This window comes from Chiloscyllium punctatum, chromosome 10 (assembly GCF_047496795.1).
Source record: "Chiloscyllium punctatum isolate Juve2018m chromosome 10, sChiPun1.3, whole genome shotgun sequence".
Lineage (NCBI taxonomy): Eukaryota > Metazoa > Chordata > Chondrichthyes > Orectolobiformes > Hemiscylliidae > Chiloscyllium > Chiloscyllium punctatum.
Genome location: NC_092748.1, coordinates 83,193,816 through 83,219,270, shown reverse-complemented (window position 1 = coordinate 83,219,270; position 25,455 = coordinate 83,193,816). Strand labels below are relative to the sequence as shown.

General features: G+C 38.4%; 1 protein-coding gene across 13 annotated transcripts in view; it reads right to left on the bottom strand.

Moving 5' to 3' along the window:
- The window catches only part of LOC140482350 (R3H domain-containing protein 1-like), a 168,992-nt gene that overhangs the window by 110,860 nt on the left and 32,677 nt on the right, over nucleotides 1-25,455 (bottom strand). For 10 of the 13 annotated variants that reach the window (XM_072579677.1, XM_072579680.1, XM_072579690.1 and 7 more), the window contains exons 3-8: nucleotides 18,646-18,855; nucleotides 9,545-9,586; nucleotides 7,643-7,732; nucleotides 3,245-3,368; nucleotides 3,068-3,146; nucleotides 79-138 (exon numbers count right to left, since the gene is read on the bottom strand). In XM_072579677.1, coding sequence (XP_072435778.1) covers nucleotides 79-138; nucleotides 3,068-3,146; nucleotides 3,245-3,368; nucleotides 7,643-7,732; nucleotides 9,545-9,586; nucleotides 18,646-18,816 — 566 coding nt within the window. In that variant the 5' untranslated portion in view covers nucleotides 18,817-18,855. The remainder of the gene's footprint in view (nucleotides 1-78; nucleotides 139-3,067; nucleotides 3,147-3,244; nucleotides 3,369-7,642; nucleotides 7,733-9,544; nucleotides 9,587-18,645; nucleotides 18,856-25,455) is intronic. The other 3 variants (XM_072579684.1, XM_072579685.1, XM_072579687.1) reach the window with 1 other exon arrangement.

Below are 25,455 nucleotides of genomic sequence, written 5' to 3'. Positions count from 1 at the left end.
GGAAGAAAGAGACACCACTGGTGACAATACACAAGCTGTGAAAACATATTCAGCTAAGACATCAGTATCAGTTCTTACTTGTTATTACTGATAAAATCCAGAATTTCTTGTTCTAACTTCAGCAACATCATTCTATCCCTGGAGAACAAAAAAAAAGTCCATCAGCAGTGCTCATTTGCTAAATAAGTGACATGGTTCAAATGGTTGAAACTTAAAACTAGGACCTATATACTTATCAAATAAATTCCCTCCAAGCACAACATATTTTTTCCATCAATGATGAATCTACTCCCAAAAACTGATTGCTATTTCCAGTATGCATGTACAGGCTGCTTAAACACAAAACAATCTATGCATTACTCTACTTATGTAACAGTTAACAGATATGCATTCAATTTATAAATAAAAGGCTACAAAGTCAAAAACTAAACCAGATAGGGCCTTCCATTTATCACTGGGCTCATAGAAGAACACACTATGAAGCCAAAGAATACCGTATGGAGTTGGATCTACTGACATTTCTAGCAACAGAAGCTCAGAAAGAAGTTAATCCTCTGTTGCAGACTCAGAATCTGATTCACAAGAAACCCATGGGATTCTTCCTACTTGGCTACAGCTAATCCAGTAAAAGAATGTCTTGATGGATACAACAGATTTGCCTGTATAAAAAGTGAATTGGTGTTGTTGATGTGGTTAAGTATCCACAAAACCTCGGCTCCTAACTATACCCAAACCTATACAACTGAAACAAATTGCATGTGTCTCAACAGTCATACATATTATGCCTATGTAGATTTTTCAGTAGCCTGAAACCTCTGAAACAAAGAAAACTTGTGCAGCAACTTTCATGATTGATTGCAGACAATGAATCATTTTAGAAGTGGAGTCATGCTATGTCGTGGACAATGCCCACAGCACAGATTAAGGGTGGACAAACATCAGCGAGATTAATAATGAGTTACTACTAAGTAAAAACCAAAAAACCAAAATTCAAACAAACAGAAATTACTGAAAAGCTCAGCAAGTCAGGCAGCACCTGTGGAGAGAAATCAGAGCTAATGTTTCCAGTCAAATGTCCCTTCCTCAGAGCTCTTGATCCAAAACATGAACTCTGACTTCTCTCTGTAGGTACTGCCAGACCTGCTGAGCTTTTCCAGCAATTTCTGTTTCTGTTGAGGAGTTAAAACTATTGGTCTGATGGGTAAAAACAATGACTGCAGACGCTAGAAACCAGATTCTGGATTAGTGGTGCTGGAAGAGCACAACAGTTCAGGCAGCATCAGAGGAGCAGCAAAATCGACGTTTCGGGCAAAAGGGCTTTTGCCCAAAACGTCGATTTTGCTGCTTCTCGGATGGTGCCTGATCTGCTGTGCTCTTCCAGCACCACTAATCCAGACTATTGGTTTGATGGTGTTGCTTGATTCAGTTGTGAATTCTACACTGTGCTAACCTGACACTATTCATAGGACGAACATCTGCAATATCACTGTAGGAAAGTACACATGCATACAAAAGGCAAAACAGGAATAAGCATAACTGAAGCAGTCTTTGCAGAAATAGTTAAAAGGGTCTCTGGGATTCATTGTCATAATTCAGGTGATACAGGAAATCCGATTTCACATCTTTTATTAAAGGAAAGGAAACATTTGTAGAAGAATAACTAACGATCATGCTCATTATCTATGTAATGCTTTACCATGTAGTTCTATCAAAATAGAGGTTTTCTTTCACTATTTCGTGCTCAAAGTACAATGGCTGTCCCAAGGCACAATCACCAAGATTTACCACCTTTCCAGAGTGATTTTGAATGTGCTAGACTCCAAACAACATCACATCTGAAGGACCAAAAGCCTCTGGAGTAGAGCAGAGTTACACACTCTCATCTAGAGTGCCTTACTTTGGCTCAACCTTCTATTGAGCGGTGACACTTTTAGTAGAAATGCATCCTTACATAAAGGCTTTATCTCTTCTAAGGTTAATCTTTTCGGGGAAGGTTTCTTTGGAGAATGTGACTGCCATTAGCCAATGCACCAATGATGGCAGTAGAACGTGAGTATGTTAAGGTCAACTTGCAGTTTAATCCATTTTCACATCATTTTGTCTCTGAATTTCAGTTACAATTGTAGTGAGCACGAGCCAGGACTGAACTCAGGAGAAATAGCTGTCATTTAAATATTAGTTGTTCAACAAGTTGAACAGCAACAAAACAGAAAATCCAACTGTGATTGCCAGCTACCAGTAAAATTATAATTTTGTGGGTAAAAGCTTGGCTACATTTAACCAAGATTAAGTTATTAGTTAAGCATTTCTATCAAAGGTTAATATGACAAGTTTTACTACCTGCGTGATCATGGCATTTATCATAATTACAGTACAAGGCTGTTCAATGCCCGAGTAGGTTAATGCTTCGATTGTTCATAATTTAGTTCCACTGTCTTGCTCATTCCCCCAAGTAGCATTAAAACCATTTGCTATGCATACTTGCAATATTGCTGATTATTTGATTGGAAATCAGCCTTAAAAGACCTCGCACAGAAAGAGTGCACTGTTATTTATTTAGAAAATGCAGAAGTTTGTATCTAGTTTACAGTTAAAACAAGTAGAACCTGGCACAGGACAGTTTTGTGTCCTGGCATAATCATGTACTAGATTTTCATAATACAATTATTGAAGAGCTTCTGCCAGCTTTAGTTCTTTATTGAAAGACTATTTTTACTATCTCCATTTGGGAGTAATTTTCTTGTTTGCACTTTTGGAAATGTAGTTTTTTGTGTTTAATCAATTATGTAGCTGTAACATACATTGTTTTACAACTACTGGTAGCAGTTCAGAATCCTTCAAATCATTAAGGCAACCATGGTTACAATTCAGAGCTGCTGAAAGGAAGGTAAGCATACATTTAGTTGACCAGTAAACTATTACTTGGTAAATAACCATGGCTTTGATCTTTCATCTCCAGCACAAATAAGTTTTCCTAATTTGTATAAACTGTGCATCATGAGCACTATGTAACTCAACGTATTGCATCTTTTGCATATAAAATCAGAAATGTCAGTTTTATATATACCTGGGATTATTTTTCAAAGTATTTACTAAAAATTCATGAAGATCTATTCCAGTGGAATCTGTGTATTCTTGGCTGGAATCTGGTTGGGAGAGAGAGAGAGAATGAGAAGGTTCATTCATTTGTAAGTAAATTATTAGTTACCAAAATCTTGAAATATCTTCATGAAGAAATGCAAACCTCTCGATAACATTTTTTTATTTATTTTATCTGGTTTCTCTGTGCATTCTTCCTTTTCAGCTTCATCTTTTATGGTCTGATCTTCTTTATCAAATGCTTGTGTTAACTGGAGGTGAATTTTGTCCTGTGTAAACACAAAGCAAAATTCTAAGAGAAATATTCCATGTGACAAACAGATTTAATCTATTTATAGTTGTGTGCAACATGTCACATATTATTTCTTTCAATATACTTGGCCAAATTTTTGTAATTAATTTCTAAAAATTGTTAAATACCTTGGATAGTGTGTCATTGATCCACTCAGAAGACAGAAGTTTCATATCATTTTGAGTTAAATGGAACAGTGCCAGTACAATATTTAATAAGTTAGGTGACATAACTATGAGACACTCTCCTCAAATAAATAAAATTGTAACTATATGAAAAACAGACAATCATTGGTAAAAAGCAAAGATCTGAGAAAAGATGAAATTATGAAGCTACAAGTCTCATAAATCTGCTGGTTTTCCTTTTAAAGAGATCCTACAAAAACCTGCCAGGCATCAGAAAGTGACCTTGCTCACATACTCAAAGAAAACTATTTCACCATGCACTGAAACTCATTTTGAGGAGATAGATTTTTATACATATTTACCAAACATAGCTTTACCATCCCTTCCTGGTACCTTTATGCTGGCTGATAACAAACCTATTGTTTAGGCTAGAGTTTAATCTCTAAAACTGAAGGAAATCTTATGTCATCATTCAAAAGATGCAACTTATTAGCAAGTTTCTACCTGCATTTTTCGCTTCTGATTCATACATTTCCTGTATTCTCAATAGACAGCGAGAGCAAGAGAAAGCAAGCAAAACAGCAACAGATAATCAATAAAAGGTGTAGATCTTACTTCTGAGACAGACAGAGAGCGCGCGAGACAGAGAAGATATGAATGATCAAATCAAGAGATGACATCAGGAAGAAATGAAGATTCATACCAAAATATGATGAAAGGAAAGATGAGATTGGTAAATATTAATTAAACACAAAAGGTGCTGGTCAAGTGAACTTATAATTATACAGTGACTATTCAAACACTACTGGCAAAACCCCCATGATCATTCATAAAAGTGGAAATTCTCCAGATATACGTGTACAATGAATATTACTTATAATAAAGATCTCTTGTTTTGAACAAGGCGATCAACAGAGATAGTGTTGGGTATTGGGACTAGCCCTCACCATTTACCTGTTTGTCTCATTTCTCCTGACCGGTTGTTTTTTATTTCTGTATACTTCCAGTGCTTTGCAGACTTAAAATGGCTCTTGCCCAACAGGCTCATCATGTTACAGGTTCTTATGACGTTATGAAAAAGCTTTTAAGGTTTACATGCAAGGCATTCTGAAATGTATAATGATCTCACACGCACACACTGCATCCTCATTTGTCCTTAAACTTGCATATAGCCTTGACCATTCCCCAATCTTTGCCTGCATAATCAGAACACCATGACAAAAATTTGATGAAGTAAGCCAGTGTTGGCTCTGGTCCAATGATCCTTTGGCACGTCATCTGTCAAGCCAGGTCCATCTATGCACATGCTTGTCAAGCTCCCTGAACATTGCTTTTATCTCTGCCATATAATAGTCAATATTTATGCAAAACTGCATGTTTACTTTTTTAAACTGCTGTCATTGCAAGGGCTAGATAACAGAAGTGGTCTTCGTGATAATGACTAAAGCTGAAAGGTTTAGCCACCATGGTCAGAAGGCCTCAAAAAGGACTGAAAGCATCAAATATTTGAAAACAAAATCACCAAACACTAGTGAGAGGACATTAGGGGTCAATCGACAGTACTGGACTGCAGTGGTTCAAGAAGGTAGCTCACCACCACCTTAAGGACAACTAGCGACAGGCAATCAATAATGGCCAACGAGCGTTGTCCATGTCCCACGAGTCAGTTAAAAAGAAAATCATTAATCATTTCATTCAAAAGCAGGAGGCAACCAACAAATAGACAAGAAAATAATTCCTTAAATTACAATACAGGAACAGGAGTGAAGGACAGAGCCAAAAATAATTATTTCATGTGTACAGCCTGCTGGGAAATACAGACACTGGAGCTACAGTGCTATCTACTGCTGGGATATTGAAGTTCTAAGTTAGCGAATAATCATTCTAACATTACAAGTTTAACTGCTACCTCTGAAGTTACATTCCAGGTATTATCAAAAATGACGTAATCAGGCAAAAAAGCACAGAAGTATGACACAAGCTATGTATACAACTACACAAAACGTAATATCTGAATTATTAAAGATTACATTTTTGAGCAACTGTTATTGAACATTTTTATGTTCTCTACCACACCAATTGTCATAAACCACCTACAATCCTGATTTCAAAGCATATCAAGGAAGTTAGATTAAATTACATGCAGTCTTAACATATGAAAACAAGACGGAAAGGACAAACATGATTATCAGTCAAAATCCCAACAAAGAACAGTGTCTCAATTATTACAGTTTCAGTCTGCATAGATCACATTACTAACTCAGCTAGTTTTTAAAAATTCATTCATGGGATGGGGGCATTGCTGGCTCAGCCAGCATTTATTGCCAATCCCTCAATGCCCAGGGAACAGTTATGGGTTAACCACATTGTTGTCAGCCTGGAGTCACATGTAGGCCTGACCAGGTAAGGATGACAGTTTTCTCCCTAAAGGCCACTAGTGATGGGTTTTTCTGATAATCAAATCATCATCATTATGGGACTGTTAATTCTAGACTTTTTTCTTTGAATTCAAATGTTAGTATTTTGCCATGGCAGGATTTGAACCCTGATCCCCAAAACATTATGAGTGTCTCTAGATTAAACAGTCCAGCAATAATACCACTAGGATATCAACCCCCAACTCACCAGCTCCCCCCATTACATCCCAGTTACACAGCCATTTACCAGTCTGGACTGTCTCACTTTCACTTAGCAAACCAAATCCCACTTCTTTTAAAACTCAAAATCATACAACATTGATGAAACAGCAATCTTTACCATTACTGTTCTATTCTACAAATCACACACACGTACCAAGTTCAAAATGAACAAAGCTGTTAGAGTGTACACCTGTCATGCTAAGTGCAAACATTTACACATAGCAACTAATTAAGATCAAAGAAATAATAATTAATTAAAACAGTTTAAAGCTTTAAAGTTATGGCATAAAACAGGCACATACTTCAAACTTGGTAAACTATCACCATAATAAATAAGTCAAGCTGCACTGACTTTTTCCATTCCCAATCTAAAACTTGGCCTCCTACACAGTTTCAATTAAACTCTACAGAAGTTTGAGGAACAACATCCCATCTTTATACCCTTCTGTAATTAACAGTAACTTCACATCACAACTGCTGCTTTAAATTTTTTGGACAAAAGGTCCTTTTCATAGTGAAACTTCGAAAGCTAAGGTTAAATCTCACCAGCTTTGTATAAGTCAGTTTTATGTTCCGTAGAACAACATCATAACTTTTTGTGCACCTACTAAACTGTGTTCCCTCCATTAAAGCAAGCAAGCAAACCTGGAATAAACTATCCCTATTCCTGCTCTGAAGTTTCATATTTGCAAAGACAACCATTCACAACTTCGAAATTCGAGCTACATATACAAGACTTTGATGTGGTACATCTGCATTCACAGATTCATTCCCAAAAAAATTTCTAATCAATGTAATAAATAAAAGGAAAAACAAAGATGTAATGATGAAATTTAAATCCAATGATTTTGTCTTCTGGTCTAAGCAATGAACTTTCCACTATTAAACATCCATAAAAAGTTAATATTTTCAGATTATTTTGAGTACAAAGGCAAACCATGACAGCAGAATTAAAATTTATTTTGGGGTTTTCAATAGCACACCAAGAAATCCAACTTGGTAGAAATTATCACCTCTCAATAGATTTAATCGGAAATGGACTTTTGTGAATACTAAAATCCAAAAACTGGAAGCCACTTTCTTTGTCATGCTGTATGATCTTCAAGAGTGCAAAAACTGATGCAAACGCAAACTAAATAGCGAAAATTTCTACAAGACTAATTACAACTATTTATGAATTCTAGAAAATGCAGTAAAGAGAAATAGGATTAAATTTGGTAGAATTCTTATTACTGACATTTCTTCTCAGCCTTTCAACCTTAGATTTATACAAATGTTCTTTTCCTCACATTATCAACAAATCAGTTCCTATCCATCTAAATTTGAGTTGATGTATTGCTGCAAGGTAATTGATGCTCATTAAATGCAGGTTGAGAATTTAACAAGACAGTTATTTCTCTCCAAAATGAAAGCATTTATTTCAAGCAGCAAAATACAACACCATCAGGCAAGGGTTTTTGCTTAAACCATTTACTGTTGCATTTTACCTGATTATCCTGTGGAACATCAGCTGTGGGCGGAGGAGAAGACTCTTCACACACAGCCAGGCTCCTTACTAGCTTTAACTTTGCATTTGACTAAAGGAAAACATTCATTGTTAGGGCAAATTCAGAGGTGTAGAAATATATTTATCTATATTTATTCAATCAAACATTAGCTCTTGGCAACTGTATACCCTGCAACAGCTTAAAATAAGTTTTGAAAAAACACACTTGCACTTCCAAGTATCTAATTAGTTTTTTTTTTCATTTGTTTGCTTGTATATTCAACTCATTCTTCCTTCTTGTGTGGTCTGCCTAAATAATAAGACCAATAAAACCAACAGGTTAGCTACCTCATATTCACAGTTGTGTCTTGCAAAAAATGTGTTCATCTTCCGATTATGGTCTGGCCCAAGCAGTTTCTCTTGACAGTTTTATCAGTCATGATTTGCCGTTCTCATCCACACTCAGAGACAGAATGAGGAGGCAGTTACTAAGTCTACTTCAGCTGGAATGGGAATTGAACCCGCACTGTTGGCATTCATCTAAACACTCACGAACTATTTGACCAACTGAACTAACTGACTCCCCATTCAAATCTAAGCTCTCCAATTGAGTTAGATAACAATAATTTGTACTGCCATACTATGTTGTTACAGGGTACAGTTTTCCATGTATTTCCCAATGGCTATTTTGCTTAAATCGTCAATTCTAATAAGTATGTATAAAATCTGAAACCCCAAAACACATCAATTTCTTTCAAACTGAGCCTGCCATTTATATAGGGGGCATTATGTACAGTGATATAGTTTTATAATGAAGCAGCATTTATCAGTCTATAATTCAAACTGAACAAGACAAATGTTGCCAAAATCATTAGAACAGGAATATTGAAGTTAGTTCTGTTGTGGAATTAAGGAATGTCAGATGTGAGTTTCAAACGATGTTATACATACTAACGTGCAGGGTAAGTATGTTTCTCAATATATTGGTGCTCTCAAATAGAATTAAAAAATGAAAATGTTCAAAAGTTCAATTTAAATGCCATCTCCCATAACTTAAGATTCTATGTCTAAGTGATTAAATAGAGCATCAGAGTTCAAATTTGACCTACTTTAGCATTACATAAATTCAAGGTGTCATCACGCATCTCACAAAAGACAGGCACATAAATTTTGTGCAATTCCGAAGCACACCCAAGAGAAATGGATACACTATATTTTTCCCAGAAGTTGCTGACTCATTTCAACATGGCTACTAATTTCAGAATGCAAATTTTGTCAATTATTGCTTTGCATTCGAAACTAATGAAAACATTCTCTCAAAAACAACTGATTTGATTTTTGGTCAATACCTTAAGGTAACATTTTTTTCATGCCAGCCAGCCCTTTTAAAATAAAGCACTTTAGGGGTGTAACTTTTTCCAAATTTGCATAAAATTGGTAACTATAAATACCCAGAGCAAACAACAAATTTATTCTTTTTGACAACAAATTCCCAAAAGGCAAAAAAAAGTTTGCTTTGAGCTCCAAGCACTAACTAGGCACACCACCATGCAAAATTGCTTCTGGTCCAAAAATGCTTTCACAAGAGCAGAATGAAAAACTACACACAGTTAAGCAATCAAAGATATAGATACATCTAAAAGCTCCTAACTCATTTTCAATTGAGCATAGAGAACTTTACTAAGTGAAGCACTAAGCCAGTACAAAAAGCACTGCAAATATTTAGACAGCAAAACCTAAATTGAGCAAGTGTACATGCATGAGAATACAAACTTTTGAGGATACAATGTTGCAATAAAATGAAACATGGCTCAAATAAAATACATTTCTGCAAATAATAATCATAATAGTCATCAAGCACAAATGATTTTCTCTAGCATGCTATGACACACTTCTACTATACCTTTGACCTTTTCCCCGCCTGTCCAAGACTTTGTATTTGTCTCTGCACATTGGACAAGAGATCATTGCAGTAAAATAGTTGCATTCATATGACAACAAATTTCTAAAAGGATCAAACTTGTAATATCCACCTGAACCAAATGGCATTTAATTCAGAATCAAGATACACAAATGCAAATCAAGTGACATGATTCAACAATCAAAAATCTACATCTCAACCTGATAGGCTATGCTACAGAGGGAAGTCAGTCAAATTTCCTCACTTCTCTTCCAGTACGACAATGCAGTATTCAATTTCAGTAAATGTTAGGCAGAAAAAAAGACTAATTAGGCGAAAGTAGTAACACAACTGACCTGTTCTGGTAAGTAAAGGTCTACCACCCAGTTGAAAAAAAACACAATTTAGAGCCATCAACGTAAAATTTGTTCACAACACAGCAAGTTCTCTCTATCTACAAGTGATCACAAATTTTAAGTTGCTAAGGTTATCAGTGATTGAAGTGGCATAACAAAAACATTGGGGAGCTCAATATAGTTATTTTCAGAATGTGGCATGAATGTAAAATTTACAGTATACTTAAGTTCTGTAAATCTCTAATCATAACTACATTTTTGCATATTAATGGTTAGTTTTGCTGACTGACTTCAAGAAAAGCAATTTAACAAGATGTGGTTGCTGAATTTTGGTCTTCTTAGTATACTAAAACAAACTTTCAATACCTAAAAAGGTTAATTTTCTCATTGCTTATAAATGTAATTTGAATTGCATTACTCATGAATTATCTACATTTATAATCTTACATCAAACAAGTTTGATACATTTTAACCTGTGACTGTAATCAAGACTTTTGACATTGAAATTTAACCAGCATTTTCAGTATTCAGAAAATAACTATGCTCTCTTCAATTAATTCAATAAAATTCTCCATTAGTTCAAACAAATCAATTCCTTCAACCATCCTACCCGGAGTGATATAAAATTCTCTAATTCTGACTTTTGGAGCATCCTCAAATTTTCCATTACTGGGAGCATGGACCCAAACTCTGGTATTCTATCCGTAAAACTCAGTCTCTACACACTCCTTTCCACTTTTACGACACTGCTTAAAAGCTCTGCTGTAGAATCTTCTCTATCATGCAGTGCCATCTGATATGTTGAAATGCCTCTGTTACCAGTGTCTTGGGACATTTTATGTTAAAAGGTGCTACACAAATACAAGTGGTTCTTGTTTTTCAATGATCCTTTTGCCTTCATTACTCCAACGACTCCATTAATCATTCATTGATTTCAGTCCTAAAAAGGGTAATTCATCTTTAGAATGCTGTTCCCCAGACAGAAAGGGAGGCTAGGTTATCAAGTATGTGTCGGTGTGGACTTGTTGGGCCGATAGGCCTGTTTCCACACTGTAGGGATCTAACCTAAATCTAAATCTAATCAAGACTGAGTCAAGACAGATTTTTAAATAACAAGGAGTTAAAGGTTACTGGAATGGCAGGAAAGTAGAATTAGGACCATAATCAAAAAAGCCTTGATGTTATCAAATGACAGAGCAAGTTCAAATGCAACAAAGGGTATATCCTTGCTCTACCTTTTTCTCATCCATGATTAAACAGGCTTTTTGAAGACAAATCTGTACTGGCGCATGTTTTGGATTGAGAAACTGGTTTTCAGGAACTGGTGATAATTTCTAGGAGACAGTGTGGACTGCAGATGCTGGAAGTCACAGTTAACAGATGTGAAGCTGGAAGTACACAACAAGTCAGACAGAATCGGAGGTGCATGAAAGTCAGCATTTCAGGCTGAAACCCTTTGTCAGGACTGAAGAGGGGGGAAGCCCAGAAATATATAGAGGGGAAGGAGAGGGAAGGGGAGGTGGGATGGCAATAGGTGGACGCAGGTACATAGTTATTGCAATTGGTCAGTGGGAAGGATGAAGTGGATAGATGAGTAGGAAGATGTTCGGGTTAGAACAGGTCAGGGGGGAGAGGAGGAATGGGGCTAGATATGGGATAAGGCTGGGGAAGAAGGGACTTTAAAGTTGCTGAAGTTGATGTTGAGGCCATTGGGCTGTAAGCTTCCCAGGTGAAATATAAGAATTCCCTCCAGTTTCTGTTTTGCCTCATTCTGACACTGGAAGAGGCCTCCAGGAGAGAGTGGGAGAGGGAATTGAAGTGGATAGAAACTGGAAGGTCAGGTTGGTTAATGCATGCAGAGCACAAATGCTCCGCGAACCGGTCACTGAGTCTGCAATTGGTCTCCCGAATGTAGAGATAACCACATTAGGAGCTACAGATGCAACAGATGAAGTTGGATGATGTGCAGCTAACCATAATGCTCTGCATCTGGAGTTGCATGTATATCAGATCAGACAAGGATGGCAAATTTTCTTGCTATAAAAGTAAATAGTGAACCAAATGAGATTTTATGACAGTTGAAAATAGGTGACTATTACCATAACCACTTACAATTCCAAATTTTATATTTGTGATTTTAAAATTTGATTAGCTGCCAAGGTCAGAGTTAAATACATGCCCCCCAAGGGAGTATAAACTGCTGGATTATTAGTCCATTGACAACGCCACACCAGCACCATCCTTGGAAGCAAAAAAGTTGTGCACAATCTGCCGCAGCTCGAAAGGATTAATTATTTTGAAAATGGTGGAAATCTTGATCTTACTACATCAATGTCAACAATGTACTCTTTGCAGACACAAGATGCAAATTGTTAACGTTACACGTATTTGTTTTCAGAACATGACACCTTTCTCAGTCAAAGATTCATTCAGCTCATACTGGGACTGCCTTATGAAGAGATATCGAATAGCTGGCACCTGTGCTTTTTCGAAGAGGAGGAGAGGCATTCTTATTGAAAAATACAAGATTCTTGAGGGACTTAAAAAGGTAGATGCGGAAAAGTTGTTTCCCCTCAAAATAAGCGGTTACATAAAGACAGATGATGAGAAATTTCTTCTGAGGGTACTGAATCTGTAGAATTTATTACTACAGACGGCTGTTGAAGCTAGGATTACTAAGTATATTAAAGGCTGAGATATTAAGGAAATTAAACAACAGAACTGAGGACACAGCACTCAAAAGAATATAAAAGAAAGCTGGAAAGAATGAAGAATGTTGAGGGATACAAAAGGGGCCATACAACATCCTTGGCAAACAGGATTAAGGAAAATCCCAATGTTTTATATGTATATAAAGGTAGCTACGGAAAGAGTAGGTCCACTCAAGGACAAAAGGCGGAAATTCTTGTGATGCTGAAGGTCCTTAAAGTTGAGGTCCTTAAATTCTTTTCACCAGTAAATCACAGAATGAGAAGGACATGGTGGACGGTGAGTCGAGACAGAGGTATGTTGATATTGTACTTGTCAATACAAAAACGGTGGTGGTGTCAGGGGTTTGAAAAGCATTAAAGTCTGCAGTACATGATGGGATCTATCTCAGAATACTGAGGGGGGCAAGGGAGAAAATTGCTGGAGCCTTGTTTGAAATATTTGTACCCTCTTTAGTCACAGGAGAGATCCCAGAAGATTGGAGAATAACAAGGTTGCTCCTTTGTTTTTGAAGGGCAACTGGGATAATCCATGAAAGTACAGGGTGGTTGGGAAATTATCGGAGAAGATTCTTAGGGACAGGATTTGCTCATGTTTGGAAAAATATGGACTTATTAGCAATTGTCAACATTTATGTGTGGAGGTTATGCCTCATAAACCTGATTGCGATTGTTGAAGTGACAAGGATAATTGATGAGGGCAAGATAGTGGATGTTGTTTATATGGAATTCAGAAAGAATTTTGACAAGGTCCATCACGATGGAGAAGGTGAACAAAGTTAAAAGTCACAGCTCCGGGTTACACTCCAACAGTTTTATTTCAAAGCACTAGCTTTCGAAGTGCTGCTTCATCAGTGGTTGTGAAACAAGACCATAATACACAGAATTTATAGCAATAGATTACAGTGATGCAATGATAGATTGAACAAACCAAGATTGTCAAGTCTTTCATCTTTGAGAAAGAATTTGCTGGTTTTGATTCTTTAATATGTAAATCCTAGAACTTCTTTCAAGTCGCATTCTCAAGATAATTTAAGGTTGTATAACAAAAGGTGACACCTCAGCTCAGAAGATGCCTTAAAAGGTGTGAATCAGACTGGTTCTATTTACAAAGTGGAATTTACAAGTGTCATTTCCATTCACTGCTTGGACTTTCTGCATTTTTAAGCAAAATTGAATGGATCTGCAAATATAATTCTGCAAACACAAATTCATCCCATACATATGCATGCAGGAGAGAGACAATGAGTGTGCACTTGAGAGAGAGTGAGGGGCAAGTGACAGTGAGACCCCACTGCAGTATACAATCTCACCCACACACTCTTACATACTCGCACACTAATGGAGACAGTGTCGCATACACTAGCGCTCTCTCACACGCGCACACATACACCTTCCACACACACACCACCACCAAGCTTGCACACACAGAAACACACACTCATGTGCACTCACACACGCACACACATTTTCTGCACGCGCACAAACATCTAAGTTTATGGCATGAATTTGTATTTGCAGATACATTCTACTTTACCCAAAAAAATGGAGAACCTGCAAGCCGTCAATGCAGGCAATGAATCTATATAAATTCCACTTTGGAAATAGAACCAGTCTGATGAAAGGTTGATCTGACTCATACCTTGATTGCATCGTCTGAGCGGAGATATCACATTTAGTTATAAAACCTTAAATTATCTTGAGAATGCAACTTAAAAAGTTCTGAAACCAGTAAATCCATTCTCAAAGTTGAAAGACTTAACAATCTAGGTTTGTTCAATATATCATTGTATCACTGTAATCTATTGTTATAAATTCTGTGTCTTATGGTCCTGCTTCACAACCACCTTCTACCCCATCATCGCATCATCCTCCGCCACCTACAAACAGACCCCACCACGAGGGACATATTTCCCTCCCCACACCTCAGTGTTCCAGAGAAAGCATTCCCTCCACAGCTCCCTTGTCAGATCCACCTCTCTCTTCTCCGCCCCCCCCCACCAGTCCACCCTCAATTCCTGGCACCTTCCCCTGCCACTGCAGGAAGTGCAAAACCTGCACCCACACTTCCTCCCTCACCTCCGACCAAAGCCCCACATCCAACAGACATTTATCTGTACCTTCACCAACGTCATCTACTGTATCCGTTGCACCAGATGTGGTCTCCTCTACATCAGGGAGACTGGTCGCCAATTTGCAGATCGTTTCAGAGAACAGCTCTGGGACACCTGCACCAACCAACCAACCCCACTGGCCAGTGGCTGAACACTTCAACTCCCCCTCCCACTCCAAGGACATGCAAGTCCTGGGTCCCCTCCATCGCCAAACCCTTACTACCCGACGCCTGGAGAAAGAATGCCTCATCTTGCACCTTGGGACCCTGCAACCACATAGGATCAATGTGGATTTCATTCATTTCCTAATTTCTCCTCCCCTCACATTATCCCAGTCCCTAGCCTCCAACTTGGCACCACCCTTAACCTGTCCATCACCTTTTCCATCCATCTTCTCCACCCTCCTCTCTGACCTATCACCTTCTCCCCAACTTTCATCTCCCTAGCGCCTTCTCAGCTACCTTGCCTCAAACCCACCCAGGCCCATTTATCTCTTAGCCTCTGGACTCATTCCTGATGAAGGGCTTATGCCCAAAACATCGATTCTCCTGCTTCTCAGATGGTGCCTGACCTGCTGTACATTTCCAGCATGACACTCTCAACTCAAAGTTTAGAGGGCAAAAGCAAAGTGCAATTATCGATTATCAAATCAGCCATATTCTCATTGAATGGCGGAGCAGACTTGATGGGCTGAAAAGCTTATTTCTGCATCCTATGTCCTCTGGTCTGCTTGTTGGAAGACATGCAAGATGTATTCAGATTAGCACTTGAAATCCCATAACATACAAAGCTACATTAGAATAGCTAGATGCTTGATGACTGGTGCAGACACAATAGGCTGAATAGCCTTTTCATTTGCTGTGAATATTAATAGTAAAGATGATAAAAATGACAGTAGTGAAGGTATTCACATTTAAATGAAAAAAAAAGTTACAAGTTGCTTTACGCAGCAAAATGTCAAGGTTGCTTTTGATCTCACCCAACTCCATTACACTGAACGTCTCCTCTGGAGCTGTCTTTGGCCTCCTATTTTTTAATCTATGTTTTGCCCTTTGAATATGTTACTTCAAGCTAAACATCAGGCTCCACATATATGTTAATAGCACCTAGTTCCACCTCAACAACATTTGGTTTAGTCATAGAATCATACAGATATACAGCACGGAAATAAGACCATTCTGTCCAACTTGTTCATGCCAACCAGGTATCCTATATAAATCTAGTTCCATTTGCCAGCATTTGACCCATATCCCTCTAACCTTACCTTGTCATAAACCCATCCAGATGCATTTAAAATGTTGCAATCGTGCCAGCCTCCACCACTTCGTCTAGTAGCTCATTCAATACACGCACCAGCCCGAGTCAACAAGTTGCCCCTCGGGTCACTTTTAAATCTTTCTCCTCTCACCTTAAACCCATGCCCTCTAATTCTGGACTTCACTCACCCTGGGGAAAAAGACCTTGTGCCTCATGATTTTATAAACCTCCACAAGGTCACCCTGACAATGCATAGAGGGTATGAACAGGTAGGGAAAGAGTTAAGTTTTGAGTTTTGGGAAACAAGAGGTTTAGCTGACCATGGTTCAGATCAGATTAGAACTTACAGTTAATAGTGGGGTGCTGGAGGCAAGGGTAATGGGTCAACAAGGTGGTAAAGCACTCATTATCTAGAGCCATTTAACAATATGGGAAGCATTCAGTATGTAAGGTCAGTTTAACAAGGTGAAAAGTATTCATTATGTGAAGCCAGTTAAGATTAAGAACATTCATTGTGGAACAGCATATGGCTTAATCTTTACTATTGACACTCGCTGATTGTAATGGTCACCCAGTCAATATGTACGTTGCCTTATCTAGATGCTCCTCCCTGTAAAACGACTATATCATTCATTAAGAAACTGCTGTTTGAGAGAGAAGACCGAGAACTCGTGTCTCTGTGCCTATGGGCGATCATTCTCTCTCTCTCTAGGGCCCAGAATAAAGTGGAATGAGGTAAAACTGTACTGTGTCCGAGTGTTTTGTTTTGACTAAGGAAGGAAACGGGACAGCAACCCCTTAGCCTCCGACACTCCAGCATACATAACCCCAGTCTATTCAGCCTCTCCCTTTAGCTCAAACCCTCTGACCCTAGCAACGTCCTTGTAAGTCTATTCCGAACAGCTCTCCAAAATGCTACACCTCACATTTACCTAAATTAAACTCCATCTGCTACTAGACCCATTTGCCCACTTGATCATGGTCCTGTCGTACTCAGAGGTAACCTTCTTCACAGTCCACTACATCTCCTATTTTGGTGTCAGTTGCAAACTTACTAACCATACCTCCTGTGTTCACATCCAAATCATTTACATAAAAATTACAAAAAGCAGCAGACCCTTGTGGTAAAGTCTACAAATTGACTGCAGGGGCAACTAACCTCCTGTCCCAGATCCATTCCACCAATAAACATTGTGAAGATCCAAGATATTTCTTTGGGCCTTCCATAATTCCATGCACGCATCACTGATTTTGTATCCTTTCTTGGCACCTGTGCCAACCTGAAATAGACATGGCAATCTCAGCATCCTGGCTAATCCTGAGCTGAGCTGTAGACCTCAATCTCTCCATGCACAACATTTACTTCTACCGTGTACAGTTGTATGTGTCTGCCTGTTTCAGTGTTTAAATCCTAATACAAGTTTTTGTTATACCAACACTCAATTATTCACTTAGTCCATAAGCCTAAATTCATTCAAATTTCTGCTGCCCGAATCCTATCTTACATCAACTCCCTTTTACATATCACCTACGTGCCCTCAGACTTTCATCCCAATTTCTCCACTTCTCCTTATTGAAGATTTTCCGAAAGATAAATCTCTTTGCGTAAGCTTTCAGCTTATTTGGCTGTTTGTAAACCTTTGTCTAATTATGTTCCTGTAAAATATAAGGTGCTTTACAACATTAAAACTTATTTCAATTTGCTATGATCAATGATATTTCATATCTTATTCTCCCAACTAAATACATTTAAATTACAATGCTCCATGAATTATTAGAGCACATTTGAAATTGTGGTGTGATTAAGGGAAAGATAGTGTGATAAAAGCAGTACCTGAAGAATTCAACATGCGATGCACCTGGGTAAATAACATAACTGTCCCCTTGTTGCATTTAAAAAAGTCTGAAAGATTTTAATGGTTCAACATCACTAAGCCTAGCACATGATACAGATCGAAAGGTACAACAAAATAAAAAAGGGTACAGGGTACAACCAGCTTGAGTCAGCATTTAGCAAAAATGAAAATGTGAAATTATATATTGACCCTCCAAATGGGCAATTCGCCTCCAAACAAATTACGTTTATTTCAAAATTCATTCACTTTCTTTTGTTCATCCATGTTACAGATGAATCTTGCTCTTTGACATAATTCCTATCTCAACCTATTACAGGCAGTGAAATCTACAGCCCTGGAAAGAATTCTCTTGGTCTCTGTTCTAACTTAACCTTGTGCTGTGTTTAAGATTTTTTTAAAAACTCAATTAAAAAGGATCCTGCATTCTGAACAGCTAGTATTGTTAAATCCCAACTTCGAAAGCAACATAAATGCAGCAAATACATTTATGTCAAATGTCACTGCCCAGCTGTTTGGTAGAGTTACCACGGTGTTTTATTAATTATACAACAGTTTGTACACCAAAATTAAAATATTTTATGAACATACAGTCCCAAATATAGTTTTACAAGTCAACCACAAGCAGATGTGCAAGAGAATTTGTAAATTGTAAACAGACTCCAAACAAATCATTTTCAAATATTATTTGGGGCAAAAATTGTGTTACAAATATGCATTGCATGTCAATATGAAACATTTCATACTCATAACAATAACAAAAACAGCTGAACTAAACGCCAGGAGTCAGTCATTAATGTGCTTAACAGCTCTTACCTGAGAGTCAATTCTGTTATCCATACAACTTTCATTCTTTTCTCCTGCCTTTGGTTCATGGATTTCTGGTTTCACCAGACTTTCCGTTAATGATGTCTGCTTAAGGGATTTTTCTTTCGCCCTCATTGCTTCAGCTTCTTCTTTTATAATACTAGTATCAGACATCCTCATTAGACAAGTTTACTCTGCATTCTACTCAAAATGTGGAACCTGCAAGGTATACAATACAGCTTCAAGTTACGAAAGAAATTGTCCTCCAAGGTTAAATCTTTTCCACAAACTTCATATAAATATGGACAGCTATGAAACTGCAAAATTACTGTTAAATATTGCATTCAAAACTTAATTCAGCAACCTCAATACAATTATTTGAGAAAGCATCAAAAGCATAAATGAAAGCAACGTAGTAGAAATCTTCAAAAGATATAAGGTGTCATATCAACAGAGGAATGCTGATAAGATGAAAGCAGATAGTATTGAAGAGACATTGTCAGGATAAGAGGTTAATGTAAGATAGCAATCATCAACAATTCTGTTGCCTATCTTTACAGATCAGTACAATGCACACCAAAAATCTTCACACTCTTGGGATTATACTTGGGTAGAGAGAGCATGGAATATAGAGCTGAGAGTTACATTAAACATGAAGATGACTAATAGAATTCAGAAAGATAGATGGATTACTAAATTGAACAGTTGGATGTCAGATGGAATTTAATGCTGAAAAATAGGACACTATGTATTTTGGGAAGATGAATAATGAGAAGACGTACACCCAATGGCAAAACTTTAAAAACAGTGAGACGTAATAACTCAAACCTTAATTGCGAGTGTGAATGAAGCTTAACAAAAATAAGATTTGTACCTGGGATTTAATAAACAAGGAGCATATAAGACAAAGATAATGTAAAGCTGTGCAAATTGGTAACTTCAATTTACTGATGCATTCAACTCTGGGTACGTTTATGAAAAAGCTAGAGAACATCAGAAATAATTTACTAAAGTGAAGGATGACAGGCTTTAATACAGAGGGAACCACAGAAAACTACTTTTTCCACTTTAACAAAATCTGGGATACGGAAATGGTTAACTGCAAACTAACATTTTAGCATTTGACCAAATTGACGAGTCTAAAAAATCAGAATGATTCCAGATTATGATACATTAACCCATCACAACCATGGTTGCAGAGGTGCACTGCAATGGATGGTAGCACCTCAGTAGCCCCTAATAAGCTTGTAAGACATTGAATAGACATGGAGCTCAAGCCCAATATAATTATCAGTACCTCCCCCAACTTGCAAGGACTGGCGATTAGGAAAGTGGATGATATAAAAACAAAACAACTTAGAAAATTAATTATTCCAATAAAGTATTATTTAACATTAGTGCTTCTTACATTTTTTGAAGCTAAGTATGCATGGATAAATATTCCTGCAAATTCATGTTTTAGGCTACTCCGTTGATATAATTAACTTTGATTAAACTTCCATATGTAAACCTCCAAAGAGGCACTGGGTGACTTCATGACCCAAACAAGGAACTTTTGATCAAAATCTTGTATGTTTTCAAATTACACCGGTTTTTAAAAGAAAAGCAGCAATAGGAAGTCATTTGCTTATTATATAAATGGAACAGGAGAGAATAAAACCCTGCAATTTAGGATTTGTTACACCCTCTAAACTTGCTTCCACAGACAACCTTTTTTGAATATTCACTTATTGAAAAAAGTGGTAAAAGGGGAAGTAGTAGGGCAGGACAATGATCCTGTATTCTCATGCAAGAGATAAACGTTAAATAACACCAGCTAATAACAAAGCAGTTGTCAGTTAACTCAATTTCCTACAATTCTCACCTTCAACACCAATCATGATGTGGAATCATAATGCAGAAAAATTCAACTGTGCAATAACATTCTCAACAGTAACACAGCAGAAACATGATTTCCAGAATAGAAATAAAGTTACAACCAGAGGCTAGATGGAAGACAACATGCGCTCACATCCAGCAACCGTTTCAGTACAGTCCCTGCAGATCCTTACTCTAATGCAAGACTTAGACTTACTAAACACAGAACAGGGGAGCCAAATAAAGAGGGGAAAGGCTGTTTGATCAAGAGTTCATCTTGACAATCCACAACTGTTCTTAAAACATTTTCTTCTCTTGCTAAAAAAGGAGTAATGCTATTTCTTTTGCTTTGTACAGAAATAGTTGATTGCAAAAATAATTTATTGGCTACTAAGTGTTGTCAGGTGGCCTGTGAATGCAAAAATGTTGCTGATGTTATTAATCCTCCTCAGACAGATGTTACAAAAAACAATTTGCCTAATGGCAACGTCTCATTTACCATAAACTGTTAGTATTCAATCAATAATTTATCATTTTACCCACAGCCAACTGAACACATTTACTGTTGTCATCTGTTTCTATATGGTTGACTTTTTTTCTGAATGATTGATCAGGTGCAGTTAATTTCCTGTATTTGCTGCTATTGGTACTACGAGAAGAGAAAATTATTGTTTTTGTTTGGTGATAGTCTGGATGAGTTAATAGAAAAACGTAACCTGTTCAGCTCAAAGGAAGGTGTACAACACACCACAAAATCATTCAGAAAAAGCCAAACACTTAGGAAAGTGTAAACCAAAGAGAGATATTTTTAAAAGGACCACGTTTGAAGAAACCAGAGGAATTTTTTTAAGCATCTGGACTGGGGATGTCTATCAATGTCAATTATATGAACTTCCAAAAGGCATTTGATTAGATTTCATGACAGAGAAAAATGAAGGAACACATCCTTGAGGTATGAGACAAAGACTGGGGACAAAGGGAATATTTTGTCAGTGGGAGTTTAAAAGTGGCGTTCTTTCAGCTTTTTGCCATTGATATTAAAGATCCAGAGGGAAATCTAACTGGGTACCAAAGTTTGTAAGTGATTAGGAAGTATGTTAAGTAATTTTAATAGAAGCAGAAAATTACAAAGCGACATACTCAGAGTTGAATGGCCTCTTATAGAGATATTTGAATCAATAGTCACAGGCGAGGTGCCGCAAGACTAGAGGTTGGCTAACGTGGTGCCACTGTTTAAGAAAGGTGGTAAGGACAAGCCAGGGAACTACAGACCAGTGAACCTGACGTCGACGGTGGACAAGTTGTTGGAGGGAATCCTGAGGGACAGGATGTACATGTATTTGGAAAGGCAAGGACTGATTAGGGATAGTCAACATGGCTTTGTGCATGGGAAATCATGTCTCATGAGTTTTTGGAAGTAACAAAGAGGATTGATGAGGGTAGAGCAGTGGACGTGATCTATATGGATTTCACTAAGACGTTAGACAAGGTTCACCATCGTAGACTGGCTAATAAGGTTAGATCTCAAGGAATACAGGGAGAACTAGCCATTGGGATACAGTACTGGCTCAAAGGTAGAAGACAGAGGGTGGTGGTGGAGGGTTATTTTTCAGACTGGAGGCCTGTGACCAGTGCAGTGCCACAAGGATCGGTGCTGGGTGCACTAATCTTAGTCATTAATATAAATGATTTGGATGTGAACATAAGAGATATCGTCACGAAGTTTGCAGATGACACCAAAATTGGAGGTGTAGTGGACAGCGAAGGAGGTTACCTCAGATTACAACAGGATCTTGATCAGATGGGCCAATGGGCTGAGAAGTGGCAGATGGAGTTTAATTCAGATAAGTGCAAGGTGCTGCATTTTGGGAAAGCAAATCTTAGCAGGACTTATACACTTAATGGTAATGTCCGAGGCAGTGTTGCTGAACAAAGAGACCTTGGAGCGCAGGTTCATAGCTCCTTGAAAGTGGAGTCACAAGTAGATAGGATAATGAAGGCGGCATTTGGTATGCTTTCTTTTATTGGTTACAGTATTGAATACAGAAATTGGGAGGTTGTGTTGTGGCTGTACAGGACATTGGTTAGGCCGTTGTTGGAATATTGCGTGCAATTCTGGTCTTCGTCCTATCGGAAAGATGTTGTGAAACGTAAAACAAGGGTTCAGAAAAGATTTACAAGGTTGTCGTCAGGTTTGGCGGATTTGAGCTATAGGGAAAGGCTGAAGGGGTGACCTTATAGATGTTTACAAAATTATGAGGGGTATGGAGAGGGTTGATAGACAAAGTCTTTTCCCTGGGGCCAGTGAGTCCAGAACTAAAGGACATAGGTTTAGGGTGAGAGGGGAAAGATATAAAAGAGACCTAAGGGGCAACTTTTTCACACAGAGGGTGGTACGTGTATGGAATGAGCTGCCAGATGAAGTGGTGGAGGGTGGTACAACTGAAACATTTAAGAGATGTTTGGATGGGGATATGAATAGGAAGGGTTTGGAGGGATATGGGCCAGGTGGGATTAGATTGGGTTGGGATATCTGGTCAGCATGGATAGGTTGGACCGAAGGGTCTGTTTCCTGACATTATGATTAGGATGTTGCCAGGGTTGGAGGATTTGAGCAATAGGAAGGAGGCTGAACAGGCTGGGACTGTTTTCCCAGGAGCGTCGGAGACCTTATAGAGGTGTATAAAATCATGAGTGGCATGGAAAGGATACATAAACAAAGCCTATTCCCTGGGGTGGGGGAGTCCATAACTAGAGGGCATAGATTTAGGATGAGACGGGAAGGATATAAAAGGGTCAACTTTTTCATGCAGAAGGTGGTACTTGTATGGAATGAGCTGCCAGAGGAAGTGGTGGAGGCTAGTACAATTGCAACATTTAAAAGGCATCTGGATGGGTATATGAATAGGAAGAGTTTGGAGGGATATGGGCCGGGTACTGGCAGGTGGGACTAGATTGGGTTGGGATATTTGGTCGGCATGGACAGGTTGGACTAAAGGGTCCGTTTCCGTGCTGTACATCTCTATGGGAGGTTTCGCTGTGGAGAAAAATAAGATACTTTCTTAATACGAAGAGTTTAGGACCTGTCTAAAAGCAAACTGATTCAGACAACTGTACACAAATTACTAAAAGCTACAATCCAGCTGTTCGGTAAGTAACAAAAAGACAAATCTACTTTTTAAACTAAAACATTCATTCACAGCATATGAGCATCACGAGCAAGACCAGTGAGTCCATCCTAACTATTGAGATGTTGGTAGTGAGACACGTACTTGCACCATTAAAGCTCTGATGTTATCAATATGCACTCGCAGTATATTGGACGTTTTTGCTGCTGACAATTTTTTTGCGAATGTTGTTCCCAATGCATTGAAAAAGGATGTCTGATAGCCGTAGATATGTCCACTATTACCGGTCACTTGCTACCCTACGTGAGAGGGAGAGAAAAAGAGAGAGGGAGAGAAAAAGAGAGAGGGAGAGAAAAAGAGAGAGGGAGAGAAAAAGAGAGAGGGAGAGAAAAAGAGAGAGGGAGAGAAAAAGAGAGAGGGAGAGAAAAAGAGAGAGGGAGAGAAAAAGAGAGAGGGAGAGAAAAAGAGAGAGGGAGAGAAAAAGAGAGAGGGAGAGAAAAAGAGAGGAGGGAGAGAAAAAGAGAGAGGGAGAGAAAAAGAGAGAGGGAGAGAAAAAGAGAGAGGGAGAGAAAAAGAGAGAGGGAGAGAAAAAGAGAGAGGGAGAGAAAAAGAGAGAGGGAGAGAAAAAGAGAGAGGGAGAGAAAAAGAGAGAGGGAGAGAAAAGAGAGAGGGAGAGAAAAGAGAGAGGGAGAGAAAAAGAGAGAGGGAGAGAAAAAGAGAGAGGGAGAGAAAAAGAGAGAGGGAGAGAAAAAGAGAGAGGGAGAGAAAAAGAGAGAGGGAGAGAAAAAGAGAGAGGGAGAGAAAAAGAGAGAGGGAGAGAAAAAGAGAGAGGGAGAGAAAAAGAGAGAGGGAGAGAAAAAGAGAGAGGGAGAGAAAAAGAGAGAGGGAGAGAAAAAGAGAGAGGGAGAGAAAAAGAGAGAGGGAGAGAAAAAGAGAGAGGGAGAGAAAACCAGAGAGAGGGGAGAGAAAAAGAGAGAGGGAGAGAAAAAGAGAGAGGGAGAGAAAAGAGAGAGGGAGAGAAAGAGAGAGAGAGAGAAAAAGAGAAGAGGGAGAGAAAAAGAGAGAGGGAGAGAAAAAGAGAGAGGGAGAGAAAAAGAGAGAGGGAGAGAAAAAGAGAGAGGGAGAGAAAAAGAGAGAGGGAGAGAAAAAGAGAGAGGGAGAGAAAAAGAGAGAGGGAGAGAAAAAGAGAGAGGGAGAGAAAAAAGAGAGAGGGAGAGAAAAAGAGAGAGGGAGAGAAAAGAGAGAGGGAGAGAAAAAGAGAGAGGAGAGAAAAAGAGAGAGGGAGAGAAAAGAGAGAGGGAGAGAAAAAGAGAGAGGGAGAGAAAAAGAGAGAGGGAGAGAAAAAGAGAGAGGGAGAGAAAAAGAGAGAGGGAGAGAAAAAGAGAGAGGGAGAGAAAAAGAGAGAGGGAGAGAAAAAGAGAGAGGGAGAGAAAAAGAGAGAGGGAGAGAAAAAGAGAGAGGGAGAGAAAAAGAGAGAGGGAGAGAAAAAGAGAGAGGGAGAGAAAAAGAGAGAGGGAGAGAAAAAGAGAGAGGAGAGAAAAAGAGAGAGGGAGAGAAAAAGAGAGAGGGAGAGAAAAGAGAGAGGGAGAGAAAAGAGAGAGGGAGAGAAAAAGAGAGAGGGAGAGAAAAAGAGAGAGGGAGAGAAAAAGAGAGAGGGAGAGAAAAAGAGAGAGGAGAGAAGAGAGAGGAGAGAAAAAGAGAGAGGGAGAGAAAAAGAGAGAGGGAGAGAAAAAGAGAGAGGGAGAGAAAAAGAGAGAGGGAGAGAAAGAGAGAGGGAGAGAAAAGAGAGAGGGAGAGAAAAAGAGAGAGGGAGAGAAAAAGAGAGAGGGAGAGA